The sequence below is a fragment of the Coenobita brevimanus genome, chromosome 45 (assembly GCF_032717465.1).
Source record: "Coenobita brevimanus isolate Jiangsu-jjx chromosome 45, ASM3271746v2, whole genome shotgun sequence".
NCBI lineage: Eukaryota > Metazoa > Arthropoda > Malacostraca > Decapoda > Coenobitidae > Coenobita > Coenobita brevimanus.
In genome coordinates, this window is record NC_136998.1 from 18,542,636 (window position 1) to 18,559,962 (window position 17,327).

Sequence of the window (17,327 nt, forward strand, 5' to 3'; positions counted from 1 at the left end):
GCACAGCCATCAATAACCTTCTTAATCATGAAGGGATTGAGACTGCTCAAGGGAGTGGAACCTAGAGCATGGATGAGAACAAATTCAGCATTATTTACACTTATGTCCAGAGGCAATCGAGTCTGGGGCCGTTCTGTCTGGGGCCTGTCAGTCCGTTGATCAGTCAGGGGTCGGTCAGGACTACCTCCCCCCCTGAGGGGGGGGGAGGCAGTAGGGGCGTCCTCCATAGTACCACTCCCCCCTAGCAGGGGAAGTGGGAAGAAGGAGAGAAAACAACCAAGGGACAAACAGCCGGGGACTACACACCTAAGTCTGAGGTTGCCCTCTCAAACCAATCCAGGGAGGCCCGACCGTGTTTCTTCACGCCCCAGAGCGATCAGTGGGGGGGACCCTCCGTGGGCGATAAGCAAAGGTAAACTCAGTTTATTTGAACAGACACCTACTGTTCAAGACTAACAGGGAGGGGAGGTAACTGAGTACTAGCTAAACCTAAACGTCACCAGAAGGGTGAAAAAAAAGAAGCTAATGCCGGTAAGGCAGCCCTGAAAACTAGAGAAGAGCGCAGAGAAAAACACGTCTACCCTCTTCACGACCATGCATCAAAGTCCCAGCTAACGATTTTTTTTTTTTTTTTTTTTTTTTCCAGCCTATCAACCATTGGGGCCGAAGCCCCTGGTTATTAAGGCCGTGTATATATATATATATGTATATACATTTAAACATATATATATATATATATATATATATACAAACATATATATATATATATATATATATATATATATATACACATACATACACATACACACACACACACACACTTCCATGCATACATACAGACACACTTTCATGCAAACGTACATATATATAATAATTTTAATCTTATTATTTTTTTTTTTTGTATTTTTATTTTTTTTTTTTTTCTTGTTTTTTTATTTTTTTTACATTATATTACTTATAATCAAACATACCTAATCTAAAGACCCTAAAACTAATCACCTAACAGACAAATCGCTAACCTATACTAAATCCTACAGAGACAAATAGCTAGACCTACACTAATGGTAAAAATACCTCGACTAACAGAACACCATCGACTGCAGATATGTAATGCCTTTCTACATTACATACCTGCACTCATCACCTGGTGACTGTCAGTCGAGGCACAACCTAATATAGGGGACATCAATATATGAAAGGGAACCAGACGAGTCAGGAACATTTCCATATACGTCAGCTGTCGTCCCTAATTAGAATAACTTAAGCAAGATAATATAATGTATTTACATAATTTGTACAAAAAGTGAAGAACCTCGCCCAGCAGACCACCATCGACTGCAAGTGCCCAATACCTTCCTATATTGCACACTTGCACTCATCAGCTGGTGACTGTCAGGCGAGGAACTTGGCTTAATGTAGGGGACATCTATATTAGAAATAGATCGGTGGGAGGAGGAACTATTTAAAATATGTCAACTGTCAACCCTAATTAATATTACAATATATACATATTTACTGTTCATAAAAACCATAACCACACAGTAAAAAAGTCACATCACTCTGATCAGTCCGGTCTCTCTCAAGAAAGCCATCAATTTATCAGTCATAACAATGTCCCCATCACCCAGGATGGTGGAAAGGGTGAAGGGGACGTCTACTGCGCCGCAGTAATTTATAAGTGAAGCGCGTTCACGAATAAATCGCCGACAGCGCAGGATGATATGACTAATAGATAACACCGCATTACAGATGTCACAGTGCGGTGGGAAGCGTCTTTCCATATATGGTTTTATGTGGGTTACAATGGTGGCATTAAGCCGTAACCGTGCCAACACTTTTTCTTCTAGGCGACTGGGACGGTTGGCAGTGTCCCAGTCGCCCAGGTACGGCTTACAAGTTGGAATATTTAGTCTGGTCCACTGACCTTGCCACAGAAGATTTATTGATTTCTTTCCGAGAGATAGACTCGACCGTAGATCACGAGGAACGTCCCAAGTCTCCTCGAGCTCTACAGCCGACTTTGCAAGTAAGTCAGCCTGCTCATTGCCGTAGATACGACAATGACCAGGCACCCAGATCAGCGTGAATGACTTGTTGCATGAATGCAACTTATTAACGATGCGGCCCTGGATCTCGTGAGAGTCCGTAGTGCAAGATGCAATTGCCTGAAGGGCTGATTTTGAATCTGAAAATATGACAAATGAGTCATGTCTAGAATTGAGAGCATAGTCTATGGCTTTGTCAATAGCAAAAAGTTCTGAAGTAAACACAGATGTATGAGTCGGCAACCGATACCTGAGGGCACATTCAGTCGACCACACACTTGCACCCACACATTCACTCGACTTGGAGCCGTCGGTGTACAATTGATGGGACCCCAAGTGACGAACAATGATGTTACGAAACAAGTGGTGGACCTCCGCCTCCGGCGCCTTGGCCTTTGGTGCTGGGAGCCATGTAACATCGACTGTAAAGCCGGGTGGCTCCCAAGGCGCTATATTTTTAAGCACCAACTTGTCACAGTCACTGGGGTCCACATCAAGCTCCTGAGTCAGTAAGTGGAGGCGAGCGGCAAGTGGCCGACGCACCCCCGCAGAAGGTGGTGGTATTGACGCAGGGGGTACAGGCCACATTGCCGATATTACTTTTTCTTAATGTCCTTATGCCGTAGGACAAGGCCAGGTGGTCACGGCGAATACGGAGGGGAGGCACATTCGCCTCCACTTCCATACGAGCCACACGGGTACACCGGACAGCTCCAAGACACATTCGCAAGCATTTATTCTGTAACACATCCAATCCTTTCAGCGTGGCATCAGATGCCGAGCCATACACCTGTGCGCCATAGTCTAGCTTTGATCGAATAAGGGACTTATACACCATTAATAAAGATTTTCTGTCGGCACCCCAGGTAGTACCCGCTAGGTACTTGAGGACATTTAACGGTTTATCACAACGAGCAAGCAAAGTATTAACGTGAAGTTTAAAATTCATTCTACGATCAAAATGTATTCCTAAAAATTTTACAGAATTTTGAAAAGGTACCGCCTGATTATCCAAAGTTAAGCACAAATTAGGTACGTTACGATTAGTGAAAACTATAGCGGCACACTTACGTACGGAAAACTTAAATCCCCACTGCAAGGCCCATTGGTGGACGGAGTCAAGGGCTGCTTGAATCCGCCCAGCCGAAAATTGTGCATTACGGGAAGAGTGCCATATTGCACAATCGTCAGCGTAGAGTGAGTATTTAAGATTCCTCGGGATGGGAGCTGATGACAGAATATCATTGATCATAATACTAAATAAAGTAGGACTAAGCACACTTCCCTGTGGCACCCCGTTTTCCTGGATAAATATATCCGATGTTACGTTACGGGGCAATTTGACAGAGAAAGTTCTGTCCCTTAAGAAATTTGAAATAAAAACAGGCAAATTTCCTCTTAAACCATAAGCATAGAGCTTCATTAGTATACCGTGTCGCCAGGTCATGTCATAGGCTTTATGGATGTCCAGGAACACCCCTATCATGAATTCTTTATTGGCAAATGCCTCTGCAATACAATGCTCCAAATTCATTAAATGATCTAGTGAACTTCTGTATTTACGGAAGCCACATTGTTGATCATTTAACAAATTCTTCGACTCTAAAACAAAAAGAAGCCTATTGTTAACCATACGTTCCATGACCTTACATAGACAAGAAGTCAACACAATAGGACGAAATGAAGTGGGATTCATAAGACGACCAGCCTCTTTGGGTATCGGTATGACGTGCGCAAAGTGCCATGAGTTTGGGAACGTTCGAGACGCCCAAATCTCATTGTACAATGCTAACATCTTAATCAGGTTGTCCTGATTAAGATGCTGGATCATACCGTACGTGATGGTGTCTGGTCCAGGGCTGGTGTCTTTACAGGATTTAAGGGCAAGGAGCAGTTCATCTAGCGTAAACTCTTGGTTGTAGGGGAGTTTACGTCTTCTGTGGCAAAGTCTAATATCTGTAGCTCAGCCGTGCGTTTATGATGTTGGAAACGCGGGTCATAATTGGCTGAGCTACTTACATGAGAAAAACTCCTGGCGAGGATGTTAGCAACGTCCACGGGCTCGTCATAGATGTTATTATTGACTTGCAAGGTGGTGATTGGGAAATATGGGCCTTTATTATTTAATATTCTTATAGTGGACCAGACTTTACGTAATGGTGTTGTACGAGTCACCGTGGACACAAAGGACCGCCAGGAGTCACGTTTGGCCCTTCTTATTATTCTCCTTGCCTCAGCCCGTGCCTGTTTGTATGCAATAAAATTTTCCTCAGTGGGCTGACTATCAAAAATCCTGTATCTCCTATTGCGTTTTCTTAATGCTTGTCGGCAATCCGGCGTCCACCAATGTGCTCTATGCTTCGCATGAACTGTAGAAGTCTTGGGAATAGCAGCCTCAGCTGCGTGTAATATGGAAGTAGTTATATTTTCGACCTTAACATCTATGGTCTCCCCAGATATATCTAAATTGGCGATCCTTGAGAAGGATCCCCAATCTGCTTTCTTATAGTTAAATTTTGGAGGTGGAGGGTCCGAAATGATGTCGCGTGTATAAGAAAGACAGATGGGTAAATGATCACTTCCCAAGGAGTCGTCGTAAGGGTCCCATGAGAGATCTTGATGTATACCAGGGGAGGCCAAAGATAAGTCAATGGCCGAAAAGTTACCAGTACGATCATCTACACGAGTCGCTCTACCATCGTTCAGAAGACAGAGGTTGGACTGTAGTATTAGGTCGGCTACTTGCTCCCCACGACCATCAATCCTCAAGCTACCCCATTGATAGTGATGGGCGTTAAAATCGCCCAACACTAACTTATTTCCAGGCAGATGTTCCACTAGTGAATTTAAAGCATCACTATCAATGGGGCCATGTGGAGGACAGTACAGAGAGCAAATAGACAGATACGTGTTATTAAATTTTACTCTGCACGCGACAGCTTCCAGAGTAGAATTTAGAATCACTTCCGTTTGTGGGTGTGATTTGTGTGTGTAAATGGCAACTCCGTGACCTTCATATCTTCTATACGAGTGGTAGTGTTTGAACTGTGGAGGATCAGGGTGATCCTCCAGGCGCGTCTCCTGTAAACAAACAACGTCTGGCCTGTGTATAGAAAGCAAGATAGCTATATTGTGTAACTTATTCCCAATACCTCTACAATTCCACTGTAGTATAGTGAATGCGGCGGTTTAAGATTTTCGAGCGTGGCTAGTGTGCTTAGTCTTTTTATGCCCCCCGCGACCAGGCGAGTGGCTACCGGGGGACCTATCCCGGTGCTTGTTTGTGGAGAACTCCATAGTCTCATCAATAACGAGGCTCCTGGATTCCATCGAGGAAGAGCTATTCTTCCTCTCCCTCGCTGGACCAGGAGCAGGAAGAACATGAGGACGAGACTGTTTGGTGAGGGTGGTCATGTTACTTTTATCTAGACTTGTCAGGCTTCTGTTTTGACCGCACTGACTGTGAAGGAGCAGCAGCAGCCTGAGAGTATGAAGTGGCAATAGGGATGTCTGTGAGAGAGTTGGAGCGTACAGGAGGCTTAGATGGAGAGGTAGGGCGTGGGGCATGAGGAGAGAATGACAGGGTCAGTCTGTGTTTCAACGGTGCACATCACAGGACGGGACACAACCGCCAATGCATAGGAGACATTAGGCGTGGGAGTTGCATGCAACTCCTTCACCTTCTTCCTAGCATCGTAGTAGGAAATGCCCTCGGTTGCCTTCACTGTGCAGACCTCTTTCTCCTCCTTCCACTTGGGACAATCCCTAGAGGAAGTGGAGTGAGAATCCTTGCAGTGGAAGCAACAGACCGTCTCAGATGTGCAGTGTTCAGTAGAATGTCCCACATTTGCGCACTTGCCACACACTGGCTGGGAAGCCCGACAAGCCTTTTCATGATGCCCATAAATCTGGCATTTTAAGCAACGGAAGGGGTTGGGGATGTATGGTCTGACGTTAACAATTTCATAACCAATTCTGATGTTTGAAGGTAAAGCAACTTTACCGAAAGTCAAAACAACTGTTGCTGTCTTCGTCTTCCTGACACCTTCCAAGAATCTAGTTATGAAACGGGCCTCTATAACATCCTATTGAGCAAGTTCTTGTACGATCTCTTCCTCCTCCATGACCACAAGATCTCTGCAGGTGATCACACCTTTGCAGGAATTCATGGAGTGAGGGATCATGGTCTGAACATCATAACAGTGAAACTTGCTCAGTTTTAGCAAATCCTTTACCTGACTTGAGTTCTTAGTTTTAACGAGAAGATCTCCACTCGCAAGTTTTTTCACTTGTTCCACTTCACCTGCACACCCATCAATCACCTTCTTGATGATAAAGGGATTGAGGCTGGACAGGGGAGTGGGACCAACCGCATGTATCTGTACAAACTCAGCATTTCTAAAATCAATGTCAAGACGGGTACGTGTCTGGGGCCGTTCAGTCTGGGGGTAGTCAGTCCGTGAGACAGTCGGGGGTCGGTTAGGACTACCTCCCCCCCTGAAGGGGAAGGAGGTAGCAGTGGCGTTCGCCATAGTTACCACTTCCCCCTCACGGGGGAAGTGGGAAGAGAGAAAAACGACCAAGGGAGAATTGGCCGGGGAACACACACCTAATCTGAGATTACCCTCTCAAACCACTCTCGGGAGGACGTGCCCGTGTGTAACTCACACCCCAGAGCGATCAGTGGGGGGTACACTCCAGAGGTGAGTAAGCTAAGGCAATCTCAGGAAACAGATATAGACACTTACTATATCTACTAAGGCCAGGGAGGAAAATGAGATCTAGCTAACCTAACTTTTTTGAAAAACGCCCTAGTGGCGAGAAAAAGAAAAAGCTAAGGCCGGTGAGGTAACCCTGCAGCTAGAGGAGAGCCAGAGAAACACGTCTGAACACTCCACGACCATGCATCAAAGTCCCCTCTAACTCGGGAAGTCCCAGCCCGGCTTATATTAACTCAGGAAAGCAAGAAGGGTATCACAGAGAAGCAAGAAACGCAACTCAATGAAGCTGGAGGGCAGAACAGAGACTCAAGGTTGAAACCGTGAGCAAATACAGGAAGGTGGTTCGAAACAGCTCTTAAACTATCGACACACAGCTGGGCCAGACTGTTTCCTACGATCTGATATTTATAAACTCTCTTCACAGAATGCTAAGCATGTTACTAACGAATGAATATTAAAGATTCTGAATATTACATATGAATATAAGCAATGTATATCTGCCACACGTAACACGCCCACACCTAAGAAAGAATTTTCCTGATGGAAAATTCGTTCTCAAGAGCGCGACAGGCAATCGGCAATCACGTTATCAACCCCCTTGATATGCTCTATGTTCAAGTTATACTCTTGCAGAAAGAGGCTCCAGCGTGTTAGCCTCTGATTTTTACCTTTTAACTGGTTTAGAAACTTTAAGGGGTGATGATCGGTGTAAACAGTGACTGCCGGCCAAAAGCAGGCATATAAACAGAAAAATTCTGCAGGGCAAGGATCAGGGCAAGTAGTTCCTTTTCAACAACTGAATAATTGCACTGAGCCTTTGAGAACTTTTTACTGAAATAACAGACAGGATGTTCTATGCCCAGATCATCGTCCTGTATAAGTACAGCTCCTGCTCCTACATTGCTGGCATCAACGGCCAGTTTGAAAGGCCTTGAAAAATTAGGAGCAAGCATCACAGGGTGACAACACAAAATTCCCTTTACAGAATTAAAAGCAATTTTACAATCCTCAGTCCAACAGAATTTCTTCTCTTTCTTTAACAAATCTGTCAGTGGGGCCACAACACTTGAAAAGTTCTTAATAAACCGTTGGTAATATCCAACAGTGCCCAAGAACCTTCGAAGCTCACGCCTGGTTTTCGGTGCTGCAAAGTTCTTAATTGCCTCCACCTTTGAAGAAGGGGGACAAACACGACCGTGACCAACCATGTAGCCAAGGTACTGAACTTGAGCCTGAACAAATTCACATTTCTTTAAGTTAGCTACAAGGCGAGCTTCTGAGAGCCTTGAAAGTAACATTTTTAATTGTTTTAGGTGATCTTCCCAAGTAGCACTGAACACTACTACATCATCCAAGTACACCACACAGTTTGGAAGCCCAGTAACAACTCTGTTCATAAGTCTCTGAATGGTAGCGGGGGCATTTTTCATCCCATAAGGCATCACATTACAACAATAAGTTTGACCATCTGCCACAAAACACGAAACTTCTTTTGCTCGCTCCGTCAAGGGAACTTGCCAGAAACCCTTCTTAAGATCCAGCTTAGTAATGTAGTGGGATGAACCAATGCAGTCAACACAATCTTCCAGTCGAGGCAGGGGATAGGTATCGGTCCTAGTCAGGGCATTGACTCTGCGGTAGTCGATGCAAAATCTTGCTGTCCCATCGGGCTTGGGCTGCAGCGTCACAGGGGAGCTCCACGGGCTCACACACGGGGAGACAAGACCATTGTCCAGCATGTACTTCAGCTCCTGGCGGAGGACTCCTAAGCGCTTGGGGCAGGCACGATAAGGTGGCAGCGTAACGGGGAGTGTGTCACCTACGTCAACATCATGCTCAATTCAGGTAGTCCGTCCAGGGGAGCTACCAAATACGTCCTTAAATGAAGAAAGAAGTGTTAATAATTGTTGTGACTGATCGTGTGGCAAATGTGAAACCTTTTCAGCAAGGGAAAAGCCAGCCTCAGCATTGCTTTGCCAGGCACTTGCAGTACCGAAGTCAAAGTCCTCCTCATTTTGTTCCTGGGTTACCAAACCGCCGGGAACCTCCTCAATCTGTTCAAGTGAGACTAGATGCACAAGTACAGGGGCATCTGGAGTACGGTAATAAGGATTCAGCATGTTAACATGGCAAAGTTGATGTTTCTTACGTCTGTCTGGTGTCTGCACTAAGTAATCAGTACTACCCACTTTACGCACCACTGGATAAGGGCCACAAAACTTAGCAGCAAGCGGCTGTCCTTGAAGAGGCAATAGCACTAACACTTCATCACCAACATTAAATTCTCGCAAACTAGCTTTCTTATCATACCACCTCTTCATACTGGTTTGGGCCTGTTGCAAGTTCTCTCTAGCCACTTGTAAGCATTTAGAGATCCTGTTCTTGAAGTCACTAACAAACTCAAGTACATTATGGCTCATGGTGGAATCACTAGACCAAGCCACTTTAATGATGGACAATGGGCCTCTTACCTTGTGGACAAATACTAGCTCATTTGGGGAGAAACCCAAACTCTCTTGAGGAACCTCACGGGTGGCAAACAGGAGGAATGGCACTCCTCTATCCCAGTCCTTTGAGTGTTGCATGCAATACTTCCGAAGCATCGTCTTAAGGGTCTGGTGGTATCTCTCTAGGGCACCCTGGCTCTCAGGATGGTATGCACTGCTCTTCACATGCACAATACAAAGTTGGGCCATGGACTGCTGGAAGGCATTTGAAAGAAAATTAGACCCTCTATCAGACTGAATCTCCCTCGGCAACCCAAACTTAGTGAAGTAATCAAGCAATGCCCGAACAACTGTTCTAGCCTTCGGGGAACGAACAGGGATAGCCTCAGGATATCTAGTGGAGGAGTCAATTTTAGTTAGTAGGTACTTATTACCAGAGGATGTAGGAGGCAGGGGTCCCACCATATCAACTATAATACGAGTAAATGGAGGGTCAAAGGCAGGAATGGGAAGGAGAGGCGACTTAGCTATGGGTTGATTAGGCTTCCCGACCATTTGGCAAGTATGGCAGCATCGCACAAACTGGGCCACATCTGCTGCCATATGCAGCCAGTAGAACTCTGCACGCAGCTGCTCTAGTGTCTTCCTAACACCCATGTGACCTGAAAACGGAGTACAGTGAGCCAACTCCAATAGCTCCGTCCTACAAGCACTGGGCACAACAATCTGATGACAATCCCACATTCCGTCATCAACATCAACATACGGGGGACGCCATCATCTCCATAATACTCCATCATTCACATAAAAGCAACCGCCTTTTACAACATCGCAATCCTCCACTGCAACTAACCTCAGCTTCTGGATCTCTGGATCACCTGCCTGCATCTCCTTCAATCTCTCAACACTCACCTCCTCGACAGGAACAGGAGAAGTATCATCTGGTAAATTCATGAACGTATCTTCCAAGGAATAGGAATCGTCGGGGTCTTTCTCATTGGTGTCTTTGGGCGCCATCTCTGGGCTAGTTTCCACTATGGCCGAAGGATCACCAGACTCCACTTCACTAAGTGAAATGTCTCTGCTCTGCTCTGCTCTGTCCGTGCCATAGATCTGGTCACAGCGCATGCTGGAAATACATCTACATCATCTTTATTAACCTGTGGGGGATCATCAGGCACAGGTATCTCAGACATTACAGGGGTAATACACTTGTTCTTACCTGCCAAGTCATTTCCCAGTAGCAGGTCAACACCTTCAAGAGGAAGAGAGTCAACTAGTCCAAGGCGCGCTTACATTTCAAGTCACCAGTGACCACAGGGATTACCTTCGCGCCAGTAACTCCTTGAATCATCACAAACTCTTTAGTTGGGACTTTAGTTTCAGGGCTTACCCACAACGAAAGTGAAGCTCCAGTGTCACGCAGAATCTTCACGGGAAATTCTGCTCCATTCAACAGTACCATGCAGAAAACAAATATGGAGCAAAAGAAGAAGCAGGGGCAGAACTGCTAACTGCCGCCTGGACAATGTCTCCAGAAATTGAAGTAGCATCAGGAACGGGTGAGGGCATACCACCTCCCGCCTGCAATTCGACAGCGGGCTCCATATCCCCAATCACTGAGACAACAGGTTGAGAGGGGGAGGAAACAGAAGACTCTCCAGCCACCTTTTGGCCTGAAGGGCAAACTGGAGTCACCACTGGTCCACCTCGAACAAGGTTGACGGGCTTAGACGGAACATTCTTCTTGAAACTTTTCAACACTGTGACCTGGACGCTTACAATAAGTACAAAAGTGATAAAGGCGCCTGAAAGAACCAAAGGAGATATTAGAGGGCACAGAAGAGGGATTAGGTTTGGAATTAACAGCTAGGTCTGGCTTACCCGAGTGTTGGTTACTCTGCTGTGGGCTATACTTCTTAGAGGAGAAATTCCTAGAGAATTCCTTAGGTTTATTCCCATATTTATGCAAGACATAATCATCAATAATGACAGCTGCTTCAGACACTGTATTAATTTGCTTGTCTGATAAATGAATCCTTAATTCACTGTCTAATTTATCCACGAAATTCTCAAGGATTACAATATCCCTTAACCTAGTACAGCTTGAGTTATTGCAATCTGCCACGTTTTCACTTCTAATCCACATTTGGAAAGTGTCAGTCACATGCCTAGCAAACTCTAAATAAGACTCCTGGGGGCGTTTCTTAGCATTCCTAAACCGCTGACGGTATGCCTCAGGTCTTAATTCATAAGCACGTAAAACTGAGCTCTTCAAAACTTCATAATCTGAGCATTCTTGAAAACTTAAGCTGTCAAACACTCTGAGGGCCTTGCCTTTAAGCACAGTATGAACTAGGGTAGGCCATCGGTCTTTAGGCCACTTATTTCCAGCAGCAATTTTTTCAAAACGTGAGAAGAACTCCAAAACAAGGGTCTCGTCAAAAGGAGGTACTAATTTAGTGGCATCAGTAGTACTGAAACCAGAGAAGGAATGGGAAGAATTTATCTGGCCTTCGGAGGATCTCATACGATATTCATGCTCAAGTTTCATTTGTTCTAACTTCATCTGTTCTATCTTTGCCTGCTGCTCTAACTTCGCCTGTTCTATCTTTGCCTGCTGCTCTAACTTCGTCTGTTCTATCTTTGCCTGCTGCTCTAACATTGCCTGTTCTAACTTTGCTTGCTCTCTAGCTCGCTCCATATTCGCCTGCTCTATCTTTGCATGTTCTCTAGCTTGTTCTGCCTGTTCTCTAGCATGCTCTATCTTTGCCTGCTCTACCTCTAGCTTCATTTGCTCCATCTGAACCTCGTGTTCCCATTTAGCCTGCACCAACCTGATATCCTGCAAAAATCTATTAGAGACAGGGGAACCCCGATCTTCTGATCTAGGATGAGGGGATTCAGGCTCTGACTCTACAACACCCTCAACCACAGGTGGCAAATTTACACGTGCATGGGCATCCGTTTCCATGACTGCTTAAGCTCGGTACACCAACAAGTAAATATACAGCTCTCAGGGACTATGACAGCTTACACAATCTTTCTAAAACCCTACAAAACCTAGTATTGACAATCCTGGCAGGGTCGCCACTTTGTTACGACATGGAGGGGCTAAAGGACTATGTGATAGCCTGTAAAGTGCGCAACGGAAATTTTAGAATACCAAGTGGCAGTTAGCCACAACAACTCGTAATCTTAAATGGGGAAAATGGTGATAAAGTGTAAAACATACCAATGACCAAAAGGAGGAATGAAATAGGCAATTAAAAATACTTAAATTAATTTACTTAACCCGCCCCGTCCCGACCACTTTTTGACCACTGGTACCCCCCAATCCCGACCATTTTTTGACCCTTTTTTTTTTTTGCTAAAACTTTCGCTTTTGGTGAGAAACATCGAAAATTCATAGAGAAATCGCTCACCTGAGGTTTAAAATACTCATTACAGGTAGGAGAGCCTCCTTACCTTACTGGGTTTTCTATCAGGCTGGCACCAAAGAAAACGAGTTCTATGGGAGGATAACTATTTCACACCACTCATAAACGGTATTTATTTATTTACTGTTACGAATTTATATGTAGTACAAGAGTATATTGGTTTTCAAGCAGTAATATAGGCATTATAAGCATTGTTTCACTCACTAATACCTGACCTTTTTTTGCCACGTTACCTGATCATCATTTCTAACTGTTTCTTCCTCTAATGCTATGTAAAGTTTGTCCTCCACATTGTCATTGATTGGGGAATCACTCTGGCCCTGAATTTCGTACCGTGGCATGACATGGCTATACTGGCCAGGTCACTGATAACAGGTGAATTGCTGAGACAATGGCATGCAGGGGGGGGGGAGGTGGTCATGCGGGTTAAGGCATTGTCTCTGCCTGGCATCTTGTTGAGGAAGGTGTCACGTGTATACGTACCAAAAATGACTCGCGAAAATTGAAAATTGTGGAAATTATGAACCTTGCAATTGCAGGACGTTGAAGTACGTCCCCGGAATCAGCTGTGACAAAACGTGAGGACGTGGAAGTACGTCCCTGGGACGCCGCGGGTTAAACACTAACTTAAAGCTACAAGAACAAAAACAAACAGGTTCAAACAGGATTGCCAAACTAGCTCTTGCAGAAGTTATCCTAAAGTGCCGAATGTTAATAATAAAGATAAGCCAGAACATAAACTAGCCCTTGGGTTATAAAACTTCTGGGGACTTGCAATACAGACCTAGCATAAAAATAAAGACTTAACACTAATATAACGTGACATTAGCTAGGGCAATAACAGTGATTCTAAATCAATAATTCTTATAAATAATAGCAATATCAAAAGAACCTATTAAATCTATCATGTGCTGACAATAAACTAACTTAAGTGTGGCAGATAAACCACTATATTATAATAATATCCCCAGAACAGAGGAGTCCAACACACCGGTCTAGCTCAAGCCGTTAACTAACTCAGGAAGCAGTGTTGCCGCCTCATCCGCCCTTTGATATCCGCACTACATTTTCTTTAATGGATTATAGAAGAAAATGAAATGCCTAAAGGGATACCAAGTGAAACTATGTAAGGATTAAAAGACACCCAATATTCGCCCCGTTTGTATTTACAAACAAATACATTTTAAATAAATAAATAACTAAATAACTAACTATATATCTATATATATATATATATATATATATATATATATATATATATATATATATATATATAAGTTGCCAGACGCCTTAATCCCGTACGGGGTGGCAAGAAACAAATCGCCTCCATGTCGCCCAGCCCCTGCCATTTCACTGCCCCGCTCCCAAGTCACAACCCCCTCTCTCATATACTTCTCCACTCCATCCCTCCATCTCATCCTCGGCCTCCTCCTCCCTCTGGCCCCCCTCCACCTCACTCACATGGACTCTCCTCGTCAGCCTCACCCTCCATCCTCTCCACATGGCCAAACCACCTCAGTGTGTTCCTCCTAATGCTTCCTATCACATCCACGTCGACACCATAACGCTCCTTTATATCCTCATTTATCAGCCTGACGTCTCTCCATGTGACTCCACAGGCTCCTCTTAAATAACTCATTTCCACTGCTCTCACTCTTGACTTTTCTTCCAAAACGTTCAAGCTTCACTTTCATTCGTTAGAGTTGATATCATAATACTGTCATATAGTAACTTTTTCACTTCCATGCTCACTTCTGTGTTTCTTATCACTGCTTTCGAGGAACCGGCAACCTCTCTTCCTTTCAAGCACTTCATCCTCCAAACTTCCATCCTTACTTACCACACTCTTCAAGTACGTAAACGTGCTTACATTTTCCATTTCCTCACCATCCATATATATATATATATATATATATATATATATATATATATATATATATATATATATATATATATATATAATTGTACATCTATATATCTATATAGTTCTCTCTCTCTCTCTCTCTCTCTCTCTCTCTATACAGTATATGGACAATATTACCATGCAACATAATTATAACCTGCCGGATATAAATAATGTACAGTACAACATATCAGTAATTAATGTACAATGTTATACAGAATATATGAGTACAAAAATATATGAAAGTGTTTCTAACGTACTCAGCATGTTAAATCAAGATATACCCATAAACTGCCAAACCTCTGCCACTAGGAAACTAGAATGATTAACAAAGCCCCTAGGAGAGTTATTCTCTGCTGTGGTGCTGAACAGACGCAATCATGTGGCGGGACGGCTCAAAAGCAATGCAACCCCCTGCAGCAGTAACGGCCTCTGATACGAGCACAAGGGAAGCCTGTGTGGAGGGCAAAAGTTTATTTCTGAGAGGGGTTTTATTTAGGTTTAGCTTTGAAAATATCCGCTCAGCATCGGCGTTAGAAGTAGGCAATGACAAAATTTTCAATGCAAACTGTGGCAAGTGTGTAAACATTTGAGTGCCATCATCACTGATTTGGGTTGAGAGCCATCTGAAAAATTCTTCTGGATTGCATGGATTCTTAACATTGTCTGGAACAGATAAAGAGGGTATACGCCTCCACTCATCATCTAGGTGCTGCAGATCACCTGTAAAGATGCGAGGTACCTCCGCTGCTAAATCTGAAAGGGATGGAGTTCTGCTTAGAGCCTCGCTAGATACACACTGGGGAACTGACAAACATTTACATAACTGTAAAAGCCTACTGTCAAGTGGAAACCTGGCCTTCAGCTCTTTACAGGCCGTTACCATGAACAACCTACACCTTGTTCTCACGTCCACTATCATGGGTGAATTCCGACGAACCTCGGGCGTCTGCAGTAAGCGATGTACTTCCACACCAAGATAAACCTGCTCTAGGGGAAGATAGTTCTCCTCCAGTGCAGGGTCAATGAGTGAGATGTCGGGTGTGTTATTGACAATATCATGCTTGTAGAAGTACCGGAGCAGGTCAAGGTACAGTGTCTTGCAGGAGGTGTACAGCAGATGGATGGTTGGTTCACGTCTTTGAAATAGAAGGTTTAATGCATTAAATTTAGGGAGTATGAAATTCAGGAATGTTAAATACAGAAACACTGATGGATCTCTCATAGATTCATGAATGAATGATGATGCTGCCAGCCTATCTTCAAGATGTTTCTGTGTAAAGTACAGCTGTAGTGGGTTCCATTGCTCTATTACACGCCTGACAGCTGAGTGCAAGGAAAGCCACCTGGTCTGAGCAACATGTAGCAGTTTGTGTGGCTTTACATCACAGTACTCCTGAAACTCCTTGAATTCATGCTTCCTCTTGGCACTATGTGAAAAATATGTGTATATGGCCCTAATCATGTCCTCACATTTACGTGGCAGCGTGTTTGCTGCCTGTGATGCACAAAGATGTACTGAGTGATAGATACACCTGAGGACAGAGATTCCTGGTGCAGCACAACGCAGACGACTTACCAGAGAGTTGTTGGCACCCATTATATTACTTGCACCGTCTGCAGCAAATCCTACAAGATTCTGTAATGGGATCGATTGGTCATCAAAAAACTTCATTATCATTTGATAGAGATGTTCACCTGTGGATCCTGTAGCCCTACTTTCATCTGCTACTGCTGTTGGAGGAGAGTCATATATACCTAGCAAATCTAAAAACCTTGTTTCAATAGTAGATGTTGTTTTGTTATAGTATTTAACAACAACAGCACATGTTTTGCAAGTGGTTATGTCTGTTGTTTCGTCAATTATGATGGAGAAAACATTATCTTTCATGGCACGTACAACCTCCTCCTGAGCAATGGTACCAACATTTTTCATTATTGTAGTTGCCTTTGTCCTCTTCAGACTGATTTTCTGGGCTATTGCAAAATCTGGGAATATATCTTTTAGAAGGTCTGTAAGATGATCAGTAGTATTAAGGGAAATGTTGTGCTCTGCCAGAAATGTTGTTAGCTTTATTTCTGCCCTTGTGACCATGTCATTCACATCAACGTCTGGAGGCTGGGTTGATTGGGCTGTGTGCCGTTCCAGGTTCGTCAGGTGATGCATACTGGTGCGATGTCGCTTGATGGTCGAAATTTCGGCTGCCATCTGACACCTGCATACCTGTAAGGTTACCCATATTTTGGTGGAACGTGAGTAGGAATTGGAGGTTTGTGACGGTTGGGGGCGAATTATGTGCATAACGTGTAGGTATATAACTATGTATGCAATGTATTATTATTTACATACATAAATTCCGAACGTCTGATATAGTATTTCTGTTTCCCAGTGTTATGGATAACACGCAGGGGATAAATTGCTACTTGCTGGCTGGGGTTATACTGGAAATACACGAAAGATTGTATATGACCGTCCACGTTGTCCTGTATAAATTCCCTAAACATCACATAAGGCAAGCCAAAAACATCATTCGATTGCATATACAGGTGATATGACATTGCGTGAGTAAAATAAAATACAAGACTGCATACATAGATGTACGGAGTAGATACCTACCCAGAAAACCAAACAATACACACGTAACATCTCGGATTCCTCCACCCATTCATACCTGACAATAGGCTTTATGTTCATCATCGTCAACCTTCTTTAACCAGTTCCTGTTGTCACCATCGTTGAGCCAGGCATCACGAAATTTCCGCTTTGGTGG

The 17,327-nt window shown here is 44.0% G+C and overlaps 1 protein-coding gene across 1 annotated transcript; it reads right to left on the reverse strand.

The window, feature by feature from the left end:
- Positions 1-7,455: 7,455 nt before the first annotated feature.
- On the reverse strand, positions 7,456-12,187 carry LOC145398450 (uncharacterized). The gene is made up of 5 exons (XM_080271331.1): positions 11,098-12,187; positions 10,676-11,021; positions 10,067-10,342; positions 8,760-9,916; positions 7,456-8,585 (listed from the first exon to the last, which is right to left on the reverse strand). The coding sequence occupies exons 1-5, from the start codon at positions 12,185-12,187 to the stop codon at positions 7,456-7,458; spliced, it is 3,999 nt and encodes a 1,332-aa protein (XP_080127457.1).
- Between the last annotated feature and the right edge of the window lie 5,140 nt (positions 12,188-17,327).